Source organism: Vidua macroura, chromosome 2 (genome assembly GCF_024509145.1).
Source record: "Vidua macroura isolate BioBank_ID:100142 chromosome 2, ASM2450914v1, whole genome shotgun sequence".
In the NCBI taxonomy this organism is placed as follows: Eukaryota; Metazoa; Chordata; class Aves; order Passeriformes; family Viduidae; genus Vidua; species Vidua macroura.
In genome coordinates, this window is record NC_071572.1 from 33,328,635 (window position 1) to 33,355,152 (window position 26,518).

At 39.4% G+C, this 26,518-nt stretch overlaps 1 protein-coding gene across 2 annotated transcripts in view; it reads right to left on the reverse strand.

Moving 5' to 3' along the window:
* SLC9A7 (solute carrier family 9 member A7) overlaps window positions 1-26,518 on the reverse strand; it is a 69,136-nt gene that overhangs the window by 12,779 nt on the left and 29,839 nt on the right. Inside the window, exons 2-14 of one of the 2 annotated variants that reach the window (XM_053971439.1) lie at window positions 23,838-24,037; window positions 22,487-22,564; window positions 21,750-21,826; window positions 21,008-21,120; window positions 19,576-19,681; window positions 19,145-19,286; window positions 15,722-15,827; window positions 15,297-15,385; window positions 15,071-15,184; window positions 12,575-12,686; window positions 11,074-11,227; window positions 5,506-5,565; window positions 778-841 (exon numbers count right to left, since the gene is read on the reverse strand). In XM_053971439.1, coding sequence (XP_053827414.1) covers window positions 778-841; window positions 5,506-5,565; window positions 11,074-11,227; window positions 12,575-12,686; window positions 15,071-15,184; window positions 15,297-15,385; window positions 15,722-15,827; window positions 19,145-19,286; window positions 19,576-19,681; window positions 21,008-21,120; window positions 21,750-21,826; window positions 22,487-22,564; window positions 23,838-24,037 — 1,415 coding nt within the window. The remainder of the gene's footprint in view (window positions 1-777; window positions 842-5,505; window positions 5,566-11,073; window positions 11,228-12,574; window positions 12,687-15,070; window positions 15,185-15,296; window positions 15,386-15,721; window positions 15,828-19,144; window positions 19,287-19,575; window positions 19,682-21,007; window positions 21,121-21,749; window positions 21,827-22,486; window positions 22,565-23,837; window positions 24,038-26,518) is intronic. The other variant, XM_053971440.1, reaches the window with a different exon arrangement.

Genomic DNA, 26,518 nt, shown 5'->3' on the forward strand with positions numbered 1-26,518 from the left:
GAAGAGTGCAAACCAAGGTCTGGACAGAGGAAACTCCCAGTTAAGCCTGAGGAATTTTTGAGTTGTTTTGGTTTTTTCCAGACCTTTCACTCCTCCTGTGAATCAACTCAAGTTTATAGATGAGCAAAATTGAACCACATTCTTCCATCAATCTTGTTTGCCAATAGCATATTTCAGGGGAAAAAAGTCAAGTCTTGGGTTGTTACTGATGTATGGAAAGCTTCACTAAAGATTCACAGCAGCAGTTGGCTGAATACAAATGGCAGTTTGCCCGTGCTCCTTCTGCTTCACCCAGGTGATAGGCAGTCCAGGATCCAGCTGGCATGTGGTTTGGTATACAAGAGTTGAGATCAGATTAGCAAACTTAATCTTGGATTCTAAGCAAGTCCAAGGGCCAAAATTTGGTATCAGTTAAGGAAGAGGAGCCAAGAGTATTACCTCTGAACTGAGGAAGAACTATTTATGCAGTAGCATGCTAAGAGCAAGCATGTTGGGTAGGTGGGGGAAGAGGAAAGTGCATTGTTATACAGTGTATTAGTAGATTTTGGAAGGTTTGTGATGCCTTACATATACAAAAAATGTGACCATGACAGCACTACACCCAAAATCACTGGATGTTTTTCAGTGGGCATTACTTGAATATTACAAAGCAAAATCCCCTACTGACTTGTCAGCTAGGACAGAAAGGTTTTATCCATGCATACAACTTCTGCAGTTTTCTACTGTCTTAGTTATAAAATAAGATCAGCCTAATATAGAAGTTATGTAATTACTTACTCCTTGTAAGACTTGAAAGCTGTCATTAGTAGGTGGAGGATCCTGATCTGGGTCAACCCCAACCCTACAGAAACATTAGGAAAACAAAGCAAGTGGTGTTACTGAGGGTTGCAAATGCTGTAAGTTTGGCAGAATGCATTTTAAAAGCACTTTAAGCACCCAGCAAAGCTGCATCAGAGAGGTTATAAGAATAGATTGAGGAAGAGCTGTCCATTACTCCCCTGCAGTTACATAGCTATAAACAAGATCGTTTTTCACTCAAGAAACTGCTTTAACTCTATGTCAGCATCAACTTCTACTGCTTACCTTTGTTGCCAATTTTTTTAGAACACTGGAAAATACTATTTTGCCTTAAAAAGTGAATGGCATCCTCTTCAGTGGACAGTATCCCTCATATCCAGCAGGAAGAAAAGAGAAACTAAGGATGAAGCCTAGCCTAAATATTTCTCCAGCAAATATGTACCAGATAAATCTGCGAATGGCTGAAATACACTATTTTAAAAAGACACATACACTCCATGTTTTAACACACTATGGGAAGCAAAAGAAATATTTTATAAAGGGTCACAACATTAATTTGCTGCAAGTTTCATTCACCTAACACAACACAGCCACAGTGGACTAACACGTGGCCTGTAGTCCAGCCTCCCATCTGAGTGAGGCAGGGTTTGTGTAATAAGGGTGTTGACAGAGTAATATGTTAAGAAGAAACTGTCTACTCACTTTTGCATAGTTAGAAAGCATCTTATTACTGAACCATCCTTGCACATAGTGCTCCTATCCAAGATTGGCATTTAATCCTTGTAATTATGTTCAGGTTTTTCTGGTCTGGTTTGGGGTAGACTGGATTTGTCTGTTTTATATCCTATTCATGTCCTGATCTCTGTCATCTCTTGTAGAACCTAATAAACCTCCAACATCAGAAGTTAGGTAAGATTCTCAGTCTCAAACTGTGTTTCAGTTCCACCATGGCACATAGTAAGTGTGGGAAAACACATGCAACAGCCATCTCAGACAATAAGATTTTGTTAACATTGTCACTTCTACTCTCTTAGAAGGGACTGAGTGGTTTGGTGCAATTTCCTTGTTACTTAGACTTCTTGTAAGTTTGTTAATAATTTTATAGCTATGGTGTTTATGCAACAGCCCTAAGAATCACCAGAAGCCAAGAGAACCTTGCTGGTCAGGCCATATCGTTGTTTTGTCCCAGGGACACCATGCTTGGATCAAATAAAAGGAGAACACTTTCAAATAGCTTCCAGGGCAGCATTTTTTGATAGAACAATAGAAGAAGAAAAGTTTAAAGTCATCCTTCTAGACTCACAGCCAGCTCAAGGCTCCACAAGTTAATGTAGTTCAGAGAAAATCCAGAAGGCTGCTCTGCAGCAGCCTCGTATGAAACTAGTGCTGAGCCAGTCCTTTGCTTGGACTTTTTTTCTTTTTTTCTAAGCCTCTTGCTCTTTCCTCATCACTTCCTTTTTCCACATATAGAGTCATCTCAAACTTTAGGCACATTTAACCTGGAAATTCCTTGGCACTCACCAGCCTCAGAACTGAAAAGCTTCACCAGCTAAAGAGAGCACTGGATGGAGAGCTTGAGTACTGGATTGTAACACATGCTAAAATGAAACACCATACACCAGCACTCTGAGAGCTTACAAGGGCTGAGGTGTTACTGCTTTGGCTATCACTACATAAGAACAGGTTTTGGCAGGGAAACTGAGTTCTAATGCAGAAAGCTGGCAAACAACATCAGGAAACCGACTAAGTACAGTAATAGATGTATGTACATAAGAGTATGCATTATAAGAACACATGAAAATAAAAGAAAAATATTTGTGGCTTTCCAAACTGCCCATGGGGGAAGGTTCAATGTGTTATGCAAAGCAACCAGATTCATGTTGGCTGTGTAGCTGACACTGTGAATGGGGAGTTCAAGGAGTTTGTTCCAAAAGATGAACATAGCTCACATTCTCCAAATAGTTTTTACTCCCTGGGCTACCTATTCACTTCACAGTACATAAGAAAACCAAACAATTCAGTGTCTCAACTTTTACTTGACTTACAAGGTTGTGTGCATTTGTTTGGAGAATTTTAACTGCCCTTAGGCAGGGGAATGGGGCTTAATGGGAGACCAAAGCAGGATAACTACACTGTTCAGTGAAAAGTCATAGTGTATCACAGATCAGGAATTTGGGTTCACTGTTGTGCTGAAGAGGCAAAAAAAAAAAAAAGTTTTTATATTAAAATGGTTCAAATTTTAGGAAAATAATCATACTACAAATGTTCCTTTAAATATTGAAATAGTATATCTACACAGACTTGTCAATTTAATTTTTTTTCAGTTATTCTTCAAATTAATTTATATTTTGAATATTTATAAATAATTTTTTTCCATAAATCACATTTAAAAAAAAAATTCACTCTCAATGTCTGTTCCTCAGAGATAAATACCAAATACATTGCCATTTTGAATTCTCACAACTACTTTTTGTATCTTTCAAACAATAAGCTTTTATCCTCTATTCTAGCATCAATTGTACAGGAAGCTTAACTTTTTGGTAGCAAGCCTGCCTGTTTAACTTTCAAGGTTAAATACCCTTATCTTATGACAAGCATCACTTTTTTTTGCAGGCCCAGCCCTAGAATTCTTAGTGTCACTTTTATCACCTGAAACAAAACAATACCAAAAAACAGTCAAGTCTGTCCCAACCTCCTTTACAGTGAAAAGAAGCACAGAAAACACTTAGTTACTTCATCTTTGCTTAACTACTTCAATAATTAAAAGTACGAGTAAGGCTGATGCATGTATGTCTTCAACATTGATTTTCTTCTTATGCTGAAGAGAAAAAAAATCCATTTCATATGCTTAATATATTTTAAAAGCTTCCTGGCATTTACAGGCGCTGCAAAGGTCAATATGAGTTCTCATTTATTTAACCTGCTTTATAAATTAAACTGTTACTGGATGGATTTACACAGATCCCCTCCCAGAGGTCAGAAGAACAGAGAGGGCCTTGCTAAAGGCTGGGCTGTTTTGCTCAAGCCCCATAGCAGAAAGGCAGGGTGAAAACAGTGTCTTATTGAAGAGGCACCTCTGTAATGGGGACTGAGTGGCACAGCAGATGTGGCACAGCCCAGGCCAAGGTAGTGCAGATGCTAGCAAGCATCTTTGTTTTCCCCTCCACTCTTTCTGAGAGCCCTTTGCAGGAGTTGTGTGGGGATTCCCCAAGGCTGTACAAATAAGTAAGTCTTAAAAGGAAGATTTCAGATGAAGAATATGAGCAGTCTTTTAGCTGTAACAATTCATATATATTTCCAAATCAGTGAAAAAACCATTTACTTCCCCCATTTTAACTTTGGTATATGATAGACACCTTATTCCTCCAGTGCAGACAATTACTAGTATGTAAAGTTCAGACACCTTTATTTCAGTCTTGAGAAGGTCATTGGAATCTGTAAACAGTATGCTATAGTAAAAATTAATCCAATTCAAGTGTATTTCTTCACTCCTCCCTAATGAAAACTTTTCTTTGAGGCAAAAAAGGCATTTTGTGCTTTAAGACCTCTGTAACAACGAACTAGTCTTGAGCTCCTAATGCCCAACACCAAAACACAGCATTTCTGCCCTTAACCGATTCCTGGACTTTATCCTACAACTACAACTCCAGCATCACATGTAGGAGAGGAGCTACTCAGATTTGATCTCTTCAAACATTAAGCTAATGTATAATTCAGTAATTTAAACAGTGTGGGAGAAAGTGGTTCACACACAAAACTGAACTAAGTGGATGGAAATGAATGGTAAAAAGGCATCTAGAACTACATCAAGTTCTCTACTACATCATTTTTAAATGGGTGCAATGATTTCTTCTGATACTTCAGAAACTTTTCCAGGGCCCTACAACACACGGATGACAAGTTACTGAAATACCAGGCATTATTAGATTTAGCATGTGTAGTTACTATGGCAACAGCCAAGAATGACTGTAATAGATAATAGTTCTCAAGTTGTACAAACTAACATTTGCATCTCTGGCAAATCTAGTGGTTTGCTGGAAACCTTCAAGTGTGACAAGGTACATGAAAGCTTTTCATTGCCCCATCCCAAAGAACTTTCTTTATATAAATAATCTGTATGTTTTCATGTACACACACACACACACACATATACATACACATTGCCTGTAGATGTCAGTTAGAGATTTACCTTATTTTAAATTCTCACTCTAACCATTTATCTGTTCTAAAAACACCATATCAGAATCCTAGTCTTCTCTGGTTGATATCTCTCTGTTTTTAAAAATATATCCCCAAAAAGGCTGGGCTAAATCACCTATGAAGTTCCTTCCAACCTGAAGAGTTATACAAAATAACCTCAAGCAATGCTTAAGAATACCTTTGTGAATAAAGATCATAAGATCAAATCCATGGTTTTCAGTTCTCAAGCCTTCCAAGGTCAGAGATTCAAGTTTTGCTTCATTAAATATCTATACACAGAGTGAAATAATGTGTTTTATAGTTCATTTTTTTAGACCTGATGTGTGATCCACACTCTCACAGCTCAGAATAAGTGAATAGACTCAGTTGAGGAACATCTATAGTACTCTCAGAAAAGAAGCAGCAGTAGCATGCCACAGTATAGAAAAAGAGCACACACTCAGTGTTACAAAGATGAAAAAAGCCAAGCACCAGGTTAATGTGGTATCAAGAAAAGTACAGTGTCACCTGAAATACAGCCAGTGGCTTTCACTCATCTCTTCCACCGACGGAACATGGTCACCAACTCTGGTACAGTACAAGAATGCAATGTGAGTAACAAAATGCTCATGAGATGGGGGCTCTACAGGCTCTTCAGCAAAACAAAGAGCAAACCAACAAAAAAATCCCTACCCAATCAAAAAAGACAAAACATACATGAACAACAATGGCAGAGCAACAACAAAGTGACCAAAAAACCAAAATTAAAAACAGCAGCAATTTATGGTTGACATATCCAGTAATATTCTTCATTCGTTCAGATCCCAGCTGGCAACACATCTGTATTTATGACAGACTACACCCCCCAGAAAACCAGATTTGGTAGCTCTCTGTGATGCTGCACAGAGACAGAGCCCATCTAAGACAATTCCTACCACTTCAGACCTGCACAGGGTCTGAAAGAGAAAGAGACATCATAGGAAGTAGTCACAGGATGCTATACGTGTGTGAGAGGGGTCACCAATACTGCCTGGTTTCAGAGTGCTCCAAGTCAACTGGTAACAAGCACTAAATCACTCCATTGCTTTAACTAAAAATTAACTATCAGTTTTTGATTTAATCTCCTGTCATAGCAGAGTCTTGTTTTACTTGTTGCTTTGTCTTTTTCAGTTGTGTTTGTGAGGGCTTTTTAGGTGCAAATGAAAGAAATTTTGGTTTCCATTATTTTTCACATACATTCCTTAGCAGCCTGTGGGGTTTTTTCCCCCAGATTTTTCCTCGAAGGCATGTGTCAAGAACTATATATTGCTTATGTGAAATAAAAACACAGATGATCAGACATCCACAGAGGCCTCACTGTAGAAAAAGCAGGTGTACACACCCTGGTTGCAGGCTGACATCTTGACTAACCAAATATTTAAGGCCATGACTTGTGATACAAAGAGCATGTACTCATCTAATCCTTGTATATCGAGGCAAATCCCAGGCTTTAGATAGCTTTGATTTGGATTCCAGGTTCAATAGCTCTTTTCCCATGCCAGCATACACTCCAGGTCAGAGTACTCTGCTCCCCAAGGCCATCACTAAGATTGTTCTGCATGTACAGCAAAAACTAAAATTAAAAACTGCCCAACAACTTCCCTTCTATGACTTCTTTCTCTTTCCTGTATCTTTGCCAAGTTAGTATACTAAAGTTTTCCCAGATGTCTGTAATGAGTGCAGCATTTTTGGAAAATTTTAGCTATTTTGGAAGAGTTCAACAGTTTCTCAGAAGAAGGGTGAGAAAGAAGAGACCTCCCACCACCATGTTTTAAAAAATTAAACCCAATCCTAAAAAGCTCTGGAATTAGGAAAAGTTGTCTCAGGTTGTTTATAGGATGCCTTTGGGTATTTGTTTACTTCACCTAACCAAGTAATGACTCCTGAAACTGCTGGCTGAGGCTTGTCAGAGCTTGGCAGTTCAACTCCTATCATCTGTGTGTTCTACATGTGTCTCAACCCAACTCCTACAGTGTCTTCCCCACCCTTTTTCTATGTGGTGTGAATTGCTGTGTTTCAGAGAACAAGAAGAGAGAAAAGGAAACATCTCCCATGCTTACTTCCAGAGGAAGAGTTAATCTCTTTCCCACAAAGGGAAAAGCCCAGAGGGGTGAGGCTGGAGGCTTGCAGGCCGCACTGCCCCAATATTAAGGGAGATTCAAGACTGATGATGAAAAACTAGAGATTGGGAAAGAAGGAGGAAAACAGGAAAACTAGGGAAAGACAACTGGAAGAAACAGTACCAAAAGAGATGGGCAAGGAAAAAACTCACAACAGGGGGCAAGGGACAGCCCCTGTGTCTGTGCATCTCTCTTCAAGGGCAGCAGAGAGTGGGTGAAGGCAGTGAAGGATCTAAGTAATACAGTAATGGAAACAGGCTGCAAAACAGGAGGATGTAACCTCCTATCAGACATCGCTCACCCCAGCCTGGAACATAGCATGAGGCTGGATCCCAGCAGCAGCACTTGCCTCCTGCCATCCCAGCACACCGAGGTGTGGTATGTAATGCACATTTTATCATTGCACCACCCTGGGTAAGAGAATGGAGTATAACCACCAAGCCAACACTTTTAGCACCATCCCAGATAGTTAGGTCGTTCACATAGCAGCTGGATGAGAGTTAATGTTTCCACATTTCTTTTTCAGTTTGCTCTTTTACAGGAAAAGAAAAATCACTAAATAGGAAGCTCTTTAAAGATTATATATGCAAAGTTAGACATAAGACACTAAATATCTACGTTGGCCTTGTCTGTGCAACCTTTAGCTTTTATGGTAAAAAGAAACCTAAATTATTTTAAAGTGTAAGGTATAATGCTTTGAGATTTATAAAAAGTTTTCTAAGTATAACTGAAATTACTTCATTAAAATAAGCAATAACTTCCACATTTGAAGCAGGTTATGAAGGAGAGGAAGGCAGTAATCCATGTGTTGCTTCATTCAACATGAAAAGAACCAGGTCACTAACCTCTAATCAAAAATGGAAAACACAGTGTATTGCAGTACAAATGTTAGGAGTTCCCTTTTTTTCCTGTGACACATAAATGAAACAAGAAGTCAGCTATTTTTTCGAAAAGAGGAATTTTGCCAGTGGTTTTGATTTACATAGCTCTCAAGTTTGCTGAAACTGTTAAAGCTTCAGCCAGGAAACTGTTTCTTTGTTTAGATCTTAAAGGATGAGACTATATTTTTAATATCCAGGTCATGCTTTAGTTTCAAAGAAAAAAAAATCTACTACTAAGAAAATGTAAGAGTTTACCATTCAAATGTTGGATGTGTCTCACTGAGAGTCAGCCAAGGAACTCTAACACATGATATCGTGGCTTTAACTCCAGTTTCTGGTGTTGGTTTTTAATTTCCTCGGCGTCAAGTGGCAGAAATCAAAAGCATCTAAAGATCCTGTTATTTTTTTACTCAGATTTTGAAGTTGTGACCTCACTTTTCCAACCAGTTAAGCAGTAAACTGAAGTTAAGCCTCTGCTACAAACCATAGGTCCCTTGCTTAGCTGTATATGAAAGCCTGGTCAGTGGTCCCTGGTAATCTGCCCTATCTGAAAAGATACCTGCTCATCCAAATATCTGAAATTTTCAGAACAACAAGAGGAGGCAGAGAGTAATTTTTTCCTATTTTCCTCCTTATACTGCTTTTTACTTTACCAAAACTTCATTTTCATGTTAGCCTCTCTACCCTTTACCTACTTTTAATATTTCGTGTTATGGGAGGGAAGGGACCAACACTAAGTAAAGAACCAAGCACGCATCTCGCATGCTACACAACTGACGGTGTGGCCAGAAGGCATGTGCCTCTTCCTCCAAGCCACAGCAAGGCAATTCTGGATCCCTGTGTAGGCATTGCTCCTTGCATGCACACAGCTGCTTCCCCATGAGCTCAGTGGTATTGGGCCAGGCTGACACTCCTGGCTGGAGTCAGCTCCCCGGTACAGTTCTACTTCGATCATGCAGGCACCACCTTAAATAAGCCCCTTTGGTTTTGATGTCTGTCTTGGCTCCTCTGACTTGCCCAGACATGGGCCTTCTATTTACATCCACACTGAAGAAAGGCCAACTACTTCATGAGGACTTGGTAATGGTTGACTAACCTGCCTGCCTGCCTTCCTGGTACAACTGGTGTGACCTTCACATCAGAACTGGACTCTTGGGAGTTCCCACAAATTCTGATTTTTAAGTCCAACATGCACACGGCATTAATTTTCTACATCCCTTCACTTCATCTAGGAAGCAAAACCACCTTTTATCTTACAACATCTTTTCTGCTAAATAAGTCCTGCATGCAACCACTACTTATTTCCAGCCTCTGGCAATCAAATTTAATGGGCAAGTACCAAAGCTCAGCAAGCATCCTAGGGACAAGTTACCTGCTGCACAGCCTTGGGACTGCGTCAGCACTATGCACTGCTGCTGAGTGAGGCACTGGGACAGCACCTCAGCTTCATCGCCTCCTGTTTACCACTTCCACTGAGTGCAAGGGGATGGAAAAGAGATAACTGGCATAATTTTAAAAATTCAGCAATTTTTTTTTTCCTCACCAGCATAAAGTGTTCTAACCACTGAGGGTACCTCACCGACGCCGTGTTTCTAACTCTCGATCAGCTGCACACGGCCGCCACCTCCTGGCACAAATCTGATTTCTTGGTGTCCCAGAAGGTGCAGACTCCATCTCTGGCAGGCCAGTGCCTACCGAGCCAGCTGTAAAAAATGCTTCCTATGTAGAGCTCCCTTGTTATAGATGTTATCCTTCCTTTGATAGGAAAGTTAACCCTTTATTTTCTGCCAACCATGCCAAAAAAGCGACAGTTAAAATTACTGCTTACTCGCAAGGATGGGTTAATCTCCCCCTAAAACTACAGCTAAACACTCAAAACTATGCTTCAGTCAGCTACCTTTTGGTAGTTACTTCTCTAGGAATGGTACCATAGCCTTTCCAGGTGTTCTGCCTTGTTGGTCACACTAATCCTCCAGCCACACTATCCCCCAGACACCTTGAGGGGTAAGCCTGGATATGGGGTTAGTCCTCTCTGCCCGCAGGACCAGCTCATCAGCCAGGCTTATGGAGTCTCACTACTGAACTAGATTAGCTAAAGGAAGGGGTACATAATCTGGGATGCTTCCTGGTTTCGATGGAAGAGGGTGGGAGGAAAAAAAACCTGCTGCCTCAGAATGATTTTGCAGTTGGCCAAGGGCTGGGCCACATGCAGGAATTCGGGTCCTGTCCTGCTGATGACTGAAAGAGCTCTGTGGCAGAGGTGATGGTTGATTGCACTCAGGGCTTGTACAGCTTGTATGATTTTAATTTCCCTCTATTCATCTTTGTCTCCCAAACCACCAAAACTTCCAAAATTATAATATATATGTCTTTAACAATGATTGATTTATGATTCTCTAGCACATCTCTTGATAAATATTCTCAAATATGCAGTCAAAAGTACTAAGTATTAGCCAGGATTTATGGTCAGACATCTATAATCATGCAACTTACCATTTTCAAAGATCTCCTCAAAACAAGAGGAAACACACACTGAAGACCAGCAGGATCCCATTTATCCCTGATACTTAGGTAACATCAGGTTTTGTTTAAAGTATGTTCACCTTAGCACCACCCAATAAAGAATCTACTGGACTTAAAAACTTTAACAGGCCCACTATGAAGAGCCAAAAGAAAGGGAACAGTCTTAGTATTATATGAAGTTTATATGGGACTAGATTAATTCTTTCTTTTCAATATAGAGCTGCTTTATCAGGCAACACTATTCCATATCCTGCTGGACTGACATAGACTTAGATACCTACTTGCAGAGCACCAGAGCACCCTTAGGCTGAATCCCAGCAGCATCAGAACATTTTCTTCACCAGACTGCACTAGCACCTTCCTCTATAAAATATCATGTTCTAAATACCTACATATATAGATATATAAATACCAAGTTCTAAATGCTTCTAGCAAGCATCTGTAGAATGAAAAAAGTTCTGTAGAACTATGCCATGTCAGCACAGCTGCTTGTTGAAAAGTGAAGTTTCCCCAGCACACAGCTGCATACCAACCTGATGTTCAGCCACGACAGCATGGGGGTTGTACCTCCACCAACAATCCACACAGTGAAAAACACGATGAGCAGAGTTGTTGAGAACATCATTTGGTGGGAGTAGGTAGCAGTATCTCGTATAGCCAGAGCAAATGCCATGGCTCCCCTGAGACCTATCAGAAAGAATGAAACAGCACAGCTTCAGAAGTGCAGACATGACTGTGGACAGCACAGCACCTTTCCTTGCTTCCTCCCACAAAGTGTCAGGCAGAAAGCACTGGGCTCCAGCAGCTTTTAATTTCCTTAGATTCCCTGATAAATTATGCCCTGGGATAATTTACAACAGAATGTTCTAACTGTCCTGGTTTCCTATAACTTATAGAATCCACAAGTGCTGTGAAAACGTGTAAATACTTCCAGAAACTAACAGGAAAGGACTTCAGAAACAAACAATTTGTGAACAACAGCAAAATATTATGTAAGTTAAGCAGCTCCCTGAATTGGATGAAAATTCAGACTTTTCCAGTTGAATCCATAATTGAAATGTAAGTTCTTGGCCTGACATTTTTATCAGCTAGAAGAATATTCTAATTACATGGTCACAGGCAGACTATATCTTTCCTCCTCTCCTCTGCTCTCAGTTATGAAACTTCACTAGCAAGAACAAGCCATGGCATTGAACCACCCGCAGATTTCTTATGTAAAGGAATCACAGGATGGTTAAGGTTTTAAGGAACCCCTGGAGTTCATCTGGTCCAATTTCCCTGTTTGAACAACCGCTGCTCCACCTGCAGTTGCACAGGACCACGTCCAGATGGCTTTTGGATATCTCCATAGATGGAGATTCCACAACCTCTCTGGACAATTTGTACAATGCTTGGGCATAGTAAAAAAGGTTTCCTGATGTTCAAACAAAACCTCGTGTGTTCCAGTTTGTGCCCATTACCTCTGGGTCTGGCACAGGGCACCACTGGAAACAGCCTGGCTCTATCCTCTTTATACCCTCTTGTGTATAGAGGATTCCCTGGGTGCACATGTTTAGACACACAATACATAATTTGCCTTAAATTACAGACTTCAACAGTTATCTGTGTGGCAGAAATTACAAGGCAATTTAAGTCAAATACCTTTGTCCAACTAAATGGGAAAGGGCGCCCATTTTCTCAGCAGGTATCTGTTTCTGCACAACATGAACATCATCTCAGCTAGAAATAACCTTTTGGAAGAGATACATCCCAATTCTCCCATGTCCTTCACAAGCACTTCAAATGAAAATGCTCTATTCCCAACATGAGGTGCTGCCTGCTGTGAGCAGGCAGCATTTCAAGATGTCACCCACCCCAGACATGGCACACTTTCTTAAAGGCTGAAAGACACATGATGGCATGCTGCAACAATCAGTAAGTAAGCCTTCACTTTAGGATGCATGAATGTGGATCACAAAAACAGAAGGTAGCAAAGTCAATTGCTTATGAGTTAAAATTAAGACCTTTTGCATTGCCCAGAATTTTTGCTCTTACCTGAAAACATCATCATGTGCTGAAAGCTCCAGCTGATCTTATGCCTTCTGCCCAAATTCAACAAGAAGGAGAGGGGGTAGATATGTGCAGCTCTGCCCAAAAAGATTGCAACCTGTTTGCAGCTGAGGGTTAAGGATTTCTTTTTCCTGAGGTATGCAGTTTTTGGTACCTGGCTTTAAGATGAAGCTTTTGTTTTAGTGAGAGATTTACGTCATATCAAGTGCTCTTCCTATAGCTGTGTATCTAAAGCAGACTTTCCCCAATTTTATGCAACTTGTGCATTCAAAAGCGATGGCACAAAATGCAAACTTTTACTAATATAACTTTTTAGATGCACAGTGAAATTATACCTAGTATCAAAATTATCAATTGTACAAATGAAGACTTTACTTTGAAAATTCACACTTTAAACAATTATGACCAGCAGCATTCAATTTTGAGTTTTGGAGCAACAGAAATGCAGCCCTGGATACAGAGGGGAAACCAACTTAAGACCAGCAAGTGGCCACCCCATTATGACTCTTGCAGAGGCAAAATATCCTAATGGCTAGCAAACACCAGTGCAGAGTTACTATGAATATAAATCCAAAAGCCATTTGTCAGCACTAGAATGAAATTGAAAAAGAATAGTGAAAGTATTGCAGGAAATTCATGACAATAGATGGTAAGCACCCCCACTGTGGTGCAAAACATCCAGTGGCTCCAGTGAAGAAGCAGAAAGCTGAAAATACTCTCCACTGTATAAGGAACACTTTGGGAAAAATTAGACTGGTGGGCTGAAATCCTGTAAAATACCAGCATGGCCAGAAGCCAAACAAATACTGATCATTTGCTGCTGGGATGGGAACATTAGAAGAATAATACTTCTCCCATGGAAAAGAAAGAGAGCATAAGAGCTCTAGACACCACTGGGCTGTTGCCATAGTTAAAGTAAAGCAATACTGTCAGCAGGGAATATCTCTAGGAAAATCAGATTTTGATTATTACTTTGTACAATAACACTCACATAACTATTCCAAGCAATTTTTATACCAGTCCTTTTGAGGACTGCGGAAATCAGACACCAGAAGCAATCAAGACTAATGTGTGTAGGAACAATACCTAAGATTTTGCCAAGGATGCTGAGGCTCTAGCTGTGTCTTTACAGTCCAGCCTTTCACTTTCAACAAGTGGTGATGTCTCTACATTTCACCCCTGCAAGTTGTTAACTCAGTGGGGACCACAGGTGCTGAGTAAAACACGGGTGCTAGTACTAGTTGCCCTCCTCACAAAGGTAGGAAAGCATTCAAGAGACAACAGAGATTAGTGTAGTGGTAGAAAAAGATGTGGACATGTATTAAAAGGCAAGTAGGTAGAGAAACAACTACTGAAAACAAATCCAGGGCAGACAGCACAACTCGAGAGAAGATGGAAGGCCACACTAAGCATGAAAAATTGCATTGCTTATTATACCAGGTGCAACTATTCTGTTCATATCTTTATCCAATATCTGCTGGGCTCTGGAGTATTTCTTAGGTCAGAAAAGCGGACATGAGGTGACACTGGAGAAAATTTATTACTGTTCCAGAAAAAAGTAAATGGCCGAAGGAAAATAAAAACAAATGTGGTAAATCCTGAGAAGTAGTACAGAAAACAGTAGAAAGAAGAGAAAATAAGTACATCTCATACATAGCCATCTTTATATATCCTTTTACAGGGTTTCACCTCCATTGCCAACAGCCCTACTCCTACAGCAGGCAGATGTAAATGAAGACTGGAAAACTAGTTCCCTTTTCCTCATGCACACTTATAATTCTGCTGAATTTTCAAGTAGCCAGGAATATAGTGAGGAGAGAGTTACACAATCCATTTCAACAGGGGCAGGATGCAGAGCTTACATGAGTGTGACTACTACAAAGTGTTCAGTTCTGGGGAATTTGAGAGTCAGGTACCAAGTCAACCAGAGACAATGGCAGAACCTTTAATTGTGTACGCTTCATGTAATGGTCTGTACCCCAGTTCAGTTCCTTTCTCCTCCCATCACCTGAGATGCTGACCTCTGGGGAATTGCTCAATATTCTATTCACTCACATTCCTTTTTATGTATTTGAAGTTTGCCCCTTACTTTCTCAAGGGGCCTCTGAAGTGGAGAGAAAAATGAATCCTTTTACAGGTCTCCAAAGTTCAAATTTGGAACTTGTTCTCCAAACAAGAACAACACAAGCAGTGTTGGCTGTCAATAGCCAAAGCACACAGTAAAGCATATTCATTTATTTATCTAGTTAAATTATATAGCTTCTAACATTTAGGTACAGACCCAACAACTGTGTGGCACAGAGGCTTTAGGGCTTTGATGTAAGGTGTAACCAAAGATTTTTCTCAAAATTATTGTGCCTGCAAGGCATTATGAAAACTTAGGCCAGCCACCATTCTCTGTTTGGTAAAGCCAAACAGACATCACAAGTTTTTGGGCACATAAGAAAACAGAGAAACCTCACACAATGTGAAAAAGGATACAAAAGCTCCAATAATGAAAACTGGGCTGAATATGTGCTTCTGGAAAGTAAACAGAGCCAAGCCCATATAAGAAAATATGAAGTTCTCAGCCAGGAAGTGCAACACCTCAAAGAGCTAGAGAGAAAGCCATCACATGTTAAAGGCCAAGTAAAAAGATGCTGTAAAAACAAAAGTACATGGACTACTATGGCAATGCACTGTAAAAAAAGGTAAAAGACATCCTTGCCTGCTTAGTGCGACTTCTTGATTCAACTGACAAGTTATTGTATGTATAATGTGCCTGGGTAATTCCACAGAAGAGGACAGCCACCACACCTGTGAACAGAACCACATGTAAAAATCAGCCTGTTTACTGCCAGCTCACCACACTTTCCCTTCACAAGCTCCATTTAATTTATACATCATTCTTAACCTTGAGATTTTATGATTCTTCCATTCAAGTGAATGAGATACCAGGTTAGGGAGATGGTGTCTGAACCAAACTATTGCCTTTGCTACACAATGAGCTGCAGCTTCAACATGGAACAGAAGGTAAAAAAACTCAACAACCCAGCTTTAGGCACAAACATATTTCTCATTGAAAAGCTGTAGTGAGAAAGTGGAAAAATGGCTGCTGAGATGGACTTCTGTGCTTGAATCCAAGCAACTCACCGGTAAATCCACATGCTTCTGCAAGCAAGAAAGTGCTCCAGGACATCAAGAAGAAGAGAGCTGTTTCCAGCAGGGGGAAGCAGTGCAACTTGGTAAACTTTGTCACGTTAAGTCACTTGTTAAGGGATCAAAAAGAAATCCTTTGGCTTCTACAGTACTGTACAGTATTGTTCCCAGTACTTCTGAAAAACACTTTTATGTACTAACAGCACATGCTTGTTGGAAAACAAAACTTTTGATGCTGAAAAATGCATATTACAACACATCAAGGCGAACTTCAGGCTCAACATGCAACAATCAGTTTTGGTTATTTTTGTTGTATATCCATAGCATAAAGTGTGGCTCCACCTCTTAGAAGTAATGTTATCTTCTTCCATGGTTCCCTCTGAAATGCTGGCAAGGAAGGGATATTTACCTGCTGTTGCTTTTAGACTGTGTGCCTTGGCTTTTCAGGGGATTGGTGAGGGAATGATGTCTTGTTCCCCTTGCCAACCTCAATTATGAGTTGCACTCCCACCTTCAAATAAAGCATAGAATGCATTCAAAAGCATTTAATTTACAGAGCTGTTCTTGACCACAGCAACCCTAAGATCAACAAGAATTTTTCTTCTCAGATTTATTAATAAGTCTTTTCCAGCAAGAGTGGCTACTTCAGTACTTTTAAGGCAAAACAATTACTGCCTACAAAATATATTTCCTCTCTTTGTGCTGATATGTTTTAGAGAAAAAGCCAACTCAGAGCAGCTCAGTCTTTCAAAGGAAAGAAAAAACAAGTTCATCTTGCAGAGGAGAGCAAAACCTGAGGAATATTAAAGCACACACTGAATTAACAATTCATACAGCTACTGAAGAAGCAGAACAGATTTCAGTAGTGTTAAATTTAGCTCTTCACACACTACAAAGAAAAGTTGTTCACCTATTTATGGAATCCTTTAGGTGTCTTTTTTTTCCCTAAGCACTACTCTGGCAGCAGGTAAACACTGAACAGCATGCTGTATCTGAGGTGCAAACAGATATGCACAGTTCATATGAAGGCAATCAGTACCAACTCTCTACTCACACCTACTTTTTGCTGACATTCTCTGCTGACTTGGACTAGGGCAAACATATACTCCAGACACACCTTCAGCCATGACCTTACTTTGTCAGAAGGTTGCTCTAAAAACAAAGCCCAGACCATAATTAAAAAAAAAATAATCTCCATGGTGGCATTACATGAAATATAAAACACAGCATACTTTTTAAACAGCTGTTAATTCTGCAAAGAAACCACCTCTAAAACTTTTGAGCTCATTTGAATTCCTCCCCACCACTTCCCCCAAACAGATCTATTTTCTAAAATCATGCTTCTGAAGCGGTAACATCCACCATAACAAAAACTGGAACCCATTTTCCCACAGAGTACTCAGATAATCCCAGTGCTTGGCTCAAGGGACATTCATAGATGCCTAAGGAACTGGATAGCCACAGTCACTCCATGGGAGAGGAAGAGGTTGAACCTTGCTCCCCTGAAGTTAGGCAAGGGACCTTGTCAGAGCCAGTTTCTTATTTCCAGTCTTTTCTGGCAGTTTTGTGAATCACACTTTTTATTCCCCTTGCTGTTATTGTAAGTAGCCATACCAAAATATTTCATTAAATCTGAATTAAAAACCTGTGCTCATCATTTTGGAGGAAGATCAAGGTGAAAGAAAGGCAAAAAAAAGAAAAACATTTTATTATTTCATGAATTGATCACATTGAAATGTTAGCTGACACTGAATTATTTTTTTCTTAACTATTTTCTTTATTTGTTAGACATGGCCTTGTATTTCACATCTTTTCAATCAGTCAGATGCTGCTATTTAGTAAAAATACACACTGTGGTACTATAACTTAATTATTTTTTAAAAAACACAGCTTGCTGAAAGCCAGAATAAGTTCTTGTATGTTATCTGCATAATTTGGAAACCAAGCATTCTATCTATTCTCAAAGGACAGTGCATGACTGCATGAAACCTCTTACTCAAAGAGGTACAGGTATAGGTACTTCACGCTATAGGAATATTAACTTAAACTTTAATTTATGGGTTCTAATCAGCTATGAATAGTAAAATGCAAATTTTTTTGCTTCTACAGCATTGCATGACATTAAGGATGTTTCCAAAAGAAATTAGTCATATAATTAAAAAACCAAAGAAAAAGAACAACACAAAACCAAAACAGAACAAAAAGAAAAATATTCCCACCACACAAACAAAATGCCACCCCAGAGGCTTTGTTCTGAACAGCCTCACATCACCTTCCTGAGCACAACCATTAGAAAAAGCAAGGATTGGTTGCTGCTTCAGAAGCATAATTTTACAAAATGGATCTGAATGCATTTCAGCCTTAATTAGTAGCCAACCAGCAAGCCAAAACCCACAACAACTGCATTTGAGCAGTGAGAGCTATGGATGGCTGGTAGCCTAAAAGCCAGAGGAAGAATTGTGGTTCTGGGTCACATAGATTGCAGTTCCTGAGACCGAACATTAAAGCATCAACAGCACATCTTCCCCATTATACTTAAAGGGTTTCTCCATCATGCAGACACGTCAGGAAGTTCTGCATAGTTTGTATATAAGATACAGTTCAGACAGTTCTGCTTCAGAGTCACAGGTTCATGATCCTTGTACAGAACAGCACATTTTTACCCCTTCCAGCTCAGTGTTAGAAGCCCAGGCACATCAGAGCAGCCTGGGATATATATAGATGGCTACACTAGTCTGTCAGAAAGCAAAGACTTCATTTGGTTCCTGAAGGAGCATCATGACTCCTGGAGTAGGTCAGGCTGAAGGTCTACTGCCTGAGGCTAAAACAAGACCCACACAAATTGCATGCTAAGCACGTCAGAGATCTAACCAAATAACAGCAACAAGCATAAAGAGAACAGAAGAGATCATACAAGGCACATTGTGTTATTGAGTTAAAATCTCATAGAGATACAATCTTATCCAAGATGTGTGACATCAGATTTCTGGCAAAAAGTTTAAATGCAGGACTCAAAGAATGCTGTGGGGGTCAGAAATAACAGAGATTTTGCTGAAGGCAGAATCAAATGCCATTTATCACAGGAGATGTCTTTCAAGATTAATAGTAAAAACTAGGTTTTATAACTCCATATAAAGAAACATTATTAGGACATGCCTGTTTAATGCCCTTCCTTGGTTTGTTGCAGCAACATCACTAAAATTTCTACTATGGCCTCAATTTTGGTGGAAAGAGTTGATTTCTGTGGGCACCTATAATGTCTTTCTATAGAAAAGAAGTCAAATGAATACTGATCATATCTTCATGCTCAGAATTAAACAAGCTAGAGTCAATTCTGCTACAATGGGAAACAGGAAAGCCCTGATAATATCCACATGTGTCATCTCAGCTGGAATAACCAAATATGAAAAAGGATATGAGAGCTGTCACAACTCCTGTCACTGCTCCCATCATGAAAGAACCACTAAATATTCCCAGGAAAACACCAACAGACTTGAAAAATGCTGCAGCATCAAAAGCATGGGTATTTTCACCTGTTGGCTGGTAGGCAACTATAGATCTAGAAAGAGAGAACACAATGACAAGTTAGAAATGGTATCAGGAAAAATTTTTCTGTAACAACACTATCTGAGCTACAGGGAGAAGGCATATCCCATGCCGAAGGCATATGTGTCATTCTGGCCTATGTATGCATTAGGGGCCTTGGAAAATGTTTGCAATGTTTATCAATCCAGTTAAAGGCAATCCATTTAGACTTAAAATAATGTTTCTCAGAAAAAGCATTTATTTTAGACAAATGCCACAAGCAATTTAGTAATTTCAGAGTAGAAATTCCCATAGTTACTTACGAAGATAATACAATGGCAACAGCGTCATTCAACACGCTCTCTCCAAACAGAAGGGCATAGAGATCGACATCAGCATGCAGCTCATTAAATATTGCTAGCACGGTAACTACAGAAAGAAAAGAGGAAAACAACACTGCAACGACTGCATGAGCTGTGGAGCAGACTTTCCAGCTTGGCTAAAGCAAGAAAACCCAGGAATTGAAGTACAGGATCAAAACTAAAATGGGAAACCATTGTTTCCCATAGTTTCCCATAGAATTGCTTACCTACAAGTAAGCAATTCCTCCATCAGTTTTAGGCCAGCTCCATTAAAAGGTGGCTCTTTTGTCCTCCCATCTGCACAGTGTTCATAGCAAGGCCCCTATGATCAAGGGGCATGGAGCAGACAAAGCCCTTCTACCAAAGCCCTATATTATCTGAGAACATGTTCCATTTAAGACAGTAAGCAAAATGTTGTGCAGCTCTTCCTGCTTTTAAAAGCTGTATGGATTGTTGACACAGGTTTATCATTTCAGCCATTGTAAAATATTAGAAGTAATCTTAAGTGTTCCCTTAAGTATCCATTATGCCACAGGTGTGAATTTCCACATAATTTAAAAAGGACAAGAGTGCTAAATATTTATAATTATTCTTCCAAGAAAATTCTGAGATGAAAGACCATGATCTTGAAGTTGTTCCCATATATGCACTTCAAAAATCACATGGTGATTTTTTGCATAAATTGTATGCAACCACCAGCTGTTAAGAGCTCAGCTCAATCACAGGAGCTACTTCCCATTTTCACACTAATCACCACTAGGCATCTCAAATAAACTGCTTTAAATGTCAAGCTTTATACTTCAGCACTCCCCATCCTGGCCCCTGACCTTTGCCAGCCCTACAAACTGATCTGTTAAGTGGAGACTTCAATGTGAGCCTGCTTGACTCTGAAGGATGTCTACATTATTTGGGCAAAAGATGAAATTACTTAGCCAGAAAAGCATTCTTCTGCTCTAACTTATAAAACATGATGTTTATTTGAAAGAGGAAAAGAAAATCCCCCACCTAAAGACCCTAAAAAAGCTTCAAATATTGCTCTTAAATTACCTAGCCCCAAGCAATGTAGCTGAAGAAGGAAGTCCTGCTATCCAGAAAATGCAATAATTTCATCTATTTATAGTCTTAAACTTGTTGCACACTTAACAAGAAAGCACTTAACAAAAAACATATTTAAGTATTTGAACAGGAGTGTTAGACTTTTCTCCAAATATACCATGATGTCATGCCAGTTTAGTCACAAATCAGCAGAGAACAGCTTTCAAAATGCTCAGAATTTGCATGTATTTCAGAGATGCTAATGACATAACTGAAAATAGAGTTCTGTTAATATGCAGCTGAAAATCCTAACAATAGCATTATTTTGTAAGGTTATTAAAAATGTTCATCAAGTTACCTGGATCAGTGGCAGATATTATTGCTCCAAAGAGGAGGCAGTCTGTATAATAGAATTTATCAGACAGCTGACCAACCAACTTCATTAGTTTCACAACCCCATACATGAGATTCCTGAAGAGAAAGAAGATAAAACATTCCAAGTCAAACAATATGGTGCCTTTCAGTCAGGCCAAGGGAAAGCACAAGCAACAATATTTCAGACAGGCTTTTTTATGCTACATCTCAGTGGGACACTGCCACAGTGTAGCACAAAGTTCTCAAAGTGAACTTTCCTCTTTTCTCTATGAAGCAAATCAAGCAATACATGATCCAGAAGACATCATATAAAACCAGTAAGTCTGAAATCTTCACACAATTAGCACAGAGTCTAGATGTTTCTTCCATTTTCCACCAAGTTTTCTCTGCTCAAAATTCCCCTAGAACTATTTCTCCCAACACAAAGGCCCAAAGCTCTGAGGTAAGAATAATCTATAATAATAGATCATTCTTCTAGTGAAATTCTTTGAGAGACAAGTCAAGGTCACCAATACAATTCAGGATTTCTGTTATTCAGAATATCCATATAAAAGATACAGTAATATGAGCAGGATAAGAGACTGTAGGCAAGCAAATCAATGACCAGTTATCTTAAACTAAATGTGTGTGTATATACATACATAAAATATATATATGTAGGCAAAGAGAGTGTTTATCAGCTTAAACTTTAGTGTAGAGAGGAACTGATATCAGAGTTTACTTACCCAATAATAAAACAAGACACTGCTGTTCCTAAAAAGGCATAAGCTAAAATGGACCCCAAATTCCTGAAAAAGTGTCTCTGCACAAGAAAAAGAGGTTTATATACTTCAGAAAAGTTATATTGCCCATTCAGAACCATGTAGCACACTACTTCACTTGTATCAATACACAGAAACATGCCTCTATTTCAGAGAAACATTTCAATTACTGCTATGTAAATTCAATCTAACTTCAATAAATTGAATAAACCAGATCTGTGCCATGCATTAGACCCTACATGTAGCTTACTGACAGAAGGCTTATTGACAGAAACCAGCACCAATTCATGGTGTCTTCAAGCAAGATCAGAATCTGGGCCCTTCTGCCATTAAGGGTCTGGCACATCTCCACTGGGATTCAGGGTTGGGTCTGCCTCTCAGCATAATTTATTGCATTTTGGACATTTGAGAAGGACCAAAACAATTCATAACAGAACATCTTTTACTTTAAATGAAACTGACATCAATGTCTGGCTAAATTCAAAGAAAAACAAATCAGCAAAATTAAGTAAAGTTTAATACATTTATACTCAAAAATATATGTATTTTCTCTTAAAACAATACGACCTAACCATCTCTGGAGGAAATTAGATTTTTCTTACTGTAAGTAAATGCCTGAAAGGAGACTACAATCCTGAACAAATCAGCAATCTTTCATTTAAAAAAAAGGATCTGTTCTCATCAGAAGATATTGCACTTACTTTCTTCAGGCTATAACCAGCATGAAAAATAATAGGAGGCAATAGAATGTTGAAGAAAACTTCTGGGTCAAATGTTACCTAAAAGATAAAATAAGAAATTTCAATTAGAAACAGACATACACAAATTGTTAGGACTTTTTTCCTCATTCATTTTCTGACAACCACTGTTTTTGGTTGTTGAAATAGATAAGTTGAGCCTCTAAAACATTGGCCAGCTCTATTTGCACATAGCAGCAAAAAGCTGCAGCTCTTGTTGGTAAATATCATCTAGAAAGAATATGCATTACATCATGATCTGGCAGCAGTCCAAACACAGTCCCCTATTTAAAATTAAAAATTTCTAGCAAAAATGATGCTGGAGAAGATCTCTCCTATTGTGATACCTGATATTGGTATAGCTGCAGATGAAATGCTACTTTAGCTTACTTTTTTTGCGCAAATTTAGCCACTGAATAGTTAGTGTAAGCCTGTCAAGTCAGATACAAGACTGGTCTTCAGAAATTTGGATCATACACCTCTTCCATGTATTTCAGTACAAGTTCCACATATCCATGAAGGACTACTGTACACTAAAGAACAAAAAACAACAGCTAAAATGCAAAAAGAAGACCTTCACACATATGAGACTAACTAGGCTCTGTTCACCCACTGCCTAAGCACAGGTTAGAACTGTGCCCTCCCAGAGAAGGACTCATTTCCTTGAGATACCTACAGCAGACAGATACACATAGACAGCTAAGATCTCTTCATAATCTGGAGAAATAAGTACTTTTAGATCACAATCCTATGCTTCTAAGTCTAGCTTTGATACACACAAAAGGTGATTAATTCCTGACGCTGAATAAAAAGGCAAATAAGACATCTGAATAACTGCTGATAAGTGAATTTTACTTCTAACACCAGACTGTCTCATTTGCTGGTTTATAGGGTGGAAGCAGTAACTATTTCCTGACAATATACAGATTTTAAAACCCCAGGGGAAAAAAAAAACCAAAACAACAAGGAACAATCACTTTTCACTAAGAAATTATCATTTTCCTTATATTGCATTTATACAAGGCAGCACAAGGCCTTTTTTTTTTTTTCCGTTCAGCTGGTCTCTGTAAATTCTACAGATGTAGAGTTAAGTCTTCAAACCAAGGCCTTTAGGAAAGCACTACCTAGCACAGTTTCTCCAGCAGTGATATAATACAGAAGGTGCTTTTGAATGAAGCATTAAAGTGCTGTTACTATCAGGAATATTGACACTTGGCACTGCCTAAGGTTCAAACGGGATGGAGCGGGGAGGAGGGAGGGAAGCATAGATGAAGGAGAAATACTTAGTCAAGCATGCAAAATGGTGTAGCCTCACCTTTCTCAACATGTCATTTTGCTCCACGTTGTGGATCTTGCCAGGACTTATTTCCCCTTTGAGTGTGTACTCGAAGAACTTGCCACTGACGTTGACCAGCAGGGTGGTGAAGGGCCTGTCCTCCTGCGAGCAGCTGAATGGTTTGTCATGGCCACTCGTGGAGGGGGTCCCATATCTCAAGATCACCCCAACTATGAGTCCTGGAAGAGATGTAAAAACCAATGAGACTGATTTGTTACTCCTGCACTTTTACAAGTTTCAAACATCATCCAAGGGATCATGCATGAACTTTACAAGCATATGTACAAGCATAAATAACATTGAAGTGAATTGTTACTATCAGTTTTCTGCAGAGGAAGAGAGGCCCTGATCACATCAAAACTACCAGTGCATCTGAAGTACTGGGTACCTGACTGAAGTGACAAACAAAAGGTTCCATTTCAATTTTTGTCTTCCTCACCCTCATTCATACCTCAAAAGTGTAAACCCCCAGTCACATAAGAGGCTGAACATTAGGGCACATATAATATTAATTAATTAATAGGGCACAAATATATTTCACCTGCCTTAGGGCAGAACCGAGCAAACACTATTGCCAGAAAACAACAACTGCTGGAAACACGTGACCGGAACTGATCTGGAATGGTGATGTTTGCCATATTATTTTATGGCTGCAGCAAGAACACAGTTTTTAGTCTTACAGTTCTAGGCAAGTAAACAATGCCTGTTGCACAATCTTCTGTGTACTCCACAAACTTTAAAACTAAGACAGATGACATGCACAAAGAAGCCACTATATGTCATTTGCAAGCATTTTCCACATTTCATATAAACAAAAATAAAATAAGGTGTAAATGAACAATCATAAGAAATCCAGGATTCAGGAATACAGGACAAATTACTTAGGCAGCAGAGAAAATCCAATCAGAAAAGACTATCAATAACAAATGCATCAGACACAGTGACAAAAATAATTCATAACTTAATGCCAGGGGGCCGGAGAAGCATAAAGTTCTAACTGAGCAATGTACTAAGAAAAGAACATCTGCAGAGAGAACATATAAGAACAGTAAAAGTGGTTTTGGTCTGGTAAGTAAACAAATCGATACCCACTGTCTAAACTCTTCCCCTGTTGCTGTAGGATGATCTGCAATTTAATCCTTGTTCCAGACAACTGCAAGATGAAGATGGATGTTTGGTGCTTTTGTTGACAAGTCAGTAGTCAGTGTTGGGTTTGCTCTCTGTGACCCTCCTTCTGCATCCATAGTTTCCCCAGAGAGTAAATGAAGCTGACAGGTAGTAACCAAAAAATAAATGAGGTAAAACAAACAAAAAAAATCTACCACACATAACGAAAACCCCAAATAGACTTATTGTTATGACATAGTGCAAAGAGTAACCAAGCTGCACCCCTAAAAAGCCAAGCAAAGAAGCACACCTCATTCTCCTGAAGTCCATACTAACAAAACTTTTAATGCAAGAAGATACAGCAGGTAGCAGCTGTGACACTAGTGGGAGGCTCACCTCCAGCCTTCCTTCTCCAAGAACATAGCAGCAACATGATCATTCCAAAGTAACTGGAATATTAAGATACATTTTATTTAGAAAAGAGAAGTACATACTCAGAGAGAACACTGGAAGAGATGTCCTAAACAAGATAAATCTACTTACTGAAATTTCAATGCTAACAATTTGAATACACAGATTTATAGAAGCATTTTCTAACACCACCAGAGCATTTTGCAGCTATATATGATGGATGAAGCAGAAACACAGCTCTGCACAAAATGACAAGGTTACAGCCAGTCACCTCCAAGCCACTTGCACTACCAGTTATGGCTACAGACCCCTTCACCAACCCAGCAAGGCAAGCAGCCTAAGATTTCTGCTGCTCTCACCCTACTCACAGCTGGGAAAGGCTACACTCACAGAACACATCAGGAAGACTGACTGTGGTAAAAATTGATCTAACCAGCATCAGCCAGAAATCCTGCCATAAATCAGAATGCAAAAAGAAAACTGTACAGATGAGCATATATGTAGCTGTGGTATAAAGCCAATTCTATATTGCTGCTCATCTGAGAATAGAGAGGGGGACATTGGTTGCTTCTTAGGGTCAGAGACTGTCCTTACTGAATGTATTGCAAAAGCAGATGGGAAACCCCATTACTATTGCATTAGGAAGAGAAACCTGAGAGCAGGAGGTGATTGCACTACATACCTGGATATAATCCACTTGTACATCCTCCTCCATAATAAGATATGCCAGTTATATGACAATTATATTCATAACTAGTACTTTGCATTTGAAGTGAAACATTCTGTCCCATATCCTCGCTCTCCCATGGCCCAGTAGCACAGCTACAGGGCATTTTTGTACACCTCTTATTGATAAAACAGCAAAATGGATGAGGTTTTTATACTGAGAACCATGCAGTTTAGGAACATGTGGTCTCTGCTGTCAGGGTGCTGTCTTGCAGCAGGATGCACCTGGACCTTTGCTGAGGCAAAAGGCTGTCAGAAGCAGTCAAGTGGATAAAGCCACCCACAGCTCAGTCATTAAAGGAAACATGTATGAAAACAAAAGGGCCCCAAGGAAGGCACACAAATTCCACAGCAGTTTCATTGGCAAAATACTAGACATTTGTTAGTTCAAAAGATGAATTAGAAGAATGGAAAGC